Source organism: Etheostoma spectabile, chromosome 14, assembly GCF_008692095.1.
Source record: "Etheostoma spectabile isolate EspeVRDwgs_2016 chromosome 14, UIUC_Espe_1.0, whole genome shotgun sequence".
NCBI classification, from domain to species: Eukaryota; Metazoa; Chordata; class Actinopteri; order Perciformes; family Percidae; genus Etheostoma; species Etheostoma spectabile.
This window is the reverse complement of record NC_045746.1, coordinates 24,620,602-24,622,958: the sequence shown is the minus strand read 5'-3', so window position 1 is coordinate 24,622,958 and position 2,357 is coordinate 24,620,602. Positions and strand designations below refer to the sequence as shown.

Genomic DNA, 2,357 nt, shown 5'->3' with positions numbered 1-2,357 from the left:
CCCTCTGGGTGGGGGGGGGGGGGGGTGGGGTGGGGGGGGAGGTTGGAAGGGCCGAAGGGGGGGGAGGAGACACGCCGGTCACAAACACCTAGACCCAATGCACGGGGAAAGGGAAGGGGATAAGGAGGGAAGGCTGAGATGAATCTTGATGAGAAACATGCCCCTATTTTTTAATGCAGTCATTAAAAATTGTTAGGTTATGATGTGACTACTGTTACAACGCTATTTTACGTAATGCTCAAAAAATCACGCCCCTACAAATCCCTCCCTTCGGTTCCTGTTGCAAATCCTTAATCAGAACCGCCTTTTTTTTCTTTTTTGTTCCCTATTATTTTTTTTTTTGTGTTCAACCCCCCCTTATTTTTTTTCTTTTTCCTTTTTTTTTTTGTTTCTCTCTTTTTTTATTTTTCTTCTCTTCTTCTGTCCCTTTTCTCCCCCTATCTTCACAACAAGACATCTTTATATTTTCTTTATGCATGATCGAGCACACGTATGGTGACTTGACCCATATGCTGTTCTAACAAACTATACTACATCTAAGGTGCCTTATGGTGACGCTCATACTTGCCTGGTTCACCTCTTCTTCTTAAAACTGTGATCTCGCCACCTACTTTTCCGTCTCCCCGCCTCCCCCCTGTCACATTCTGTTGTATGTTATGTTTTGTTATTTATAATGTATCAGTGCCTACAGAAGGGCCATACGTATGTCTCTGTTTTAAAGAACAAACACGAAACAAAGGGGTTGGTCCCCGTACCAAATTTCTTTTCGTCCCCGCAGAGTGGTGTCCCTCTTGTGGTCTTTTCTTTTCCTTTCTTATCCTTCCCTGCGGCAAAAAGGGAACAAAAAAACATTGAGAAAACAGAGACATCTATGACTTTAAAGGCATTCAGGGAGTCCAGGTGTTGCTATCATTAATAAATACAAGAAGATCATTCGCAGCTTGTATTTTGGGGTTGAGGGTGCGAGTGATCAATTTTGTGGCTCCGCTCAACCCCACACCCAGATCATATTTTTACCTTGCTGAAGAGCGAGAGTCAACCCCCTGACAATCTCTCCAGGCCCCCCCCCCCCCCCCCCCCCGCAGATCTGAAGGAGGAGAAGGATCCTCAGAAGCCGGAGGAAGCGACCAAGCTGCAGAACGGCGACAGCAGCAAGGAGAGCGGAGCCCCGGCCGCCGCTGGAGCCGCCAGCGAGGAGAAGAAGAAGGCCAAGACCAGGTTCATGTTCAACATCGCTGACGGAGGATTCACAGGTACACACACACACAGAAATACACACTGATTCACAAATAGCTTAATCCTTGTGTTGTCTTCACTTTCGGGACCCTCTCGTGTCCGTCGGGTCAAATTGACCCCGTGACTTATTTGTGGTTTTAACCCATTTGTGCCGGATGCTTCGCGCCGACACATCACATCGACCGCCGGCTGCTGCGTGGCGCCGCTTTTGGTATTCGTCGGTCTTTTCACGACGCGTGCAGCAGAGAACGCACCGTCATTGGTTCAAATACACATGAGGCGGGTCTTGTTGGCTGTTTAAAGCCACGTGACCACCAAAATGTACCGTAGTTTGCTGAAAATCACGTCAATCAACCAGACACACGTGTGCGTTTGTTTATGAATTTTTGAGAGACGAGCGAGAAAATGGCTCCGACAGAGGAGGAGTTAGACAGCGAGGGCAGTGACGTTGAGGTGGAAGATAGTGAGCAGTTTGGGAGGGAGGATGTGGTAGATGATGATGAAGATGATGATGATGATGTGCTGGATGATCCTTTGCGCAACACAGTAACCGGCGGTAGATGTAATGTGTCGGCGCGAAGCATCCGGCACAAATGGGTTAAAAACAATTCTGAAATAAGATTTTACTTCATAATCTATTAACAAATATTGTCTTTATCTCAATTACCAACAACTGAGATAACATCTATGTTTAGGGAATGCATCAGTCTCTACTAGCACACAATTAAAAATGGAAGTGGGGTTCGTTTTTTGTCATAAGGTTATAATTCATGTTAAAAATTCTGACTTAATTCACACACTGAATAAAATAATATGACTCTTAATTCAGCTGTTTGGAAACGGTTTGTCACCGGCTTCAGCTGATCTACAGCTTATTTTCCTCTATTTTTTAGTTATTTAAACAAGATCAAATGATAATAAAGACAATTATCATTTTCCATGTAATTATCTTTCTCCCTTCATGTGTTGAACACTGTGTTTGCTTGCACACACACACACACACACACACACACACACACACAATCTCCCTCATGATTCCTTCTACCTTTGCACACACCTATTAACCCTCGTGTTGTCTTCACTTTAAACATGGAAGTGGGGTTAGTTTTTTGTCATAAGGT

At 44.7% G+C, this 2,357-nt stretch overlaps 1 protein-coding gene across 1 annotated transcript in view; it reads left to right on the top strand.

Annotated features, from left to right (window-relative positions):
• Positions 1–2,357, top strand: part of LOC116701388 (chromodomain-helicase-DNA-binding protein 4-like) — a gene marked incomplete in the record, with an annotated part of 79,261 nt that overhangs the window by 69,417 nt on the left and 7,487 nt on the right. Inside the window, 1 exon segment of the mRNA XM_032535062.1 lies at positions 1,086–1,253. Coding sequence (XP_032390953.1) covers positions 1,086–1,253 — 168 coding nt within the window.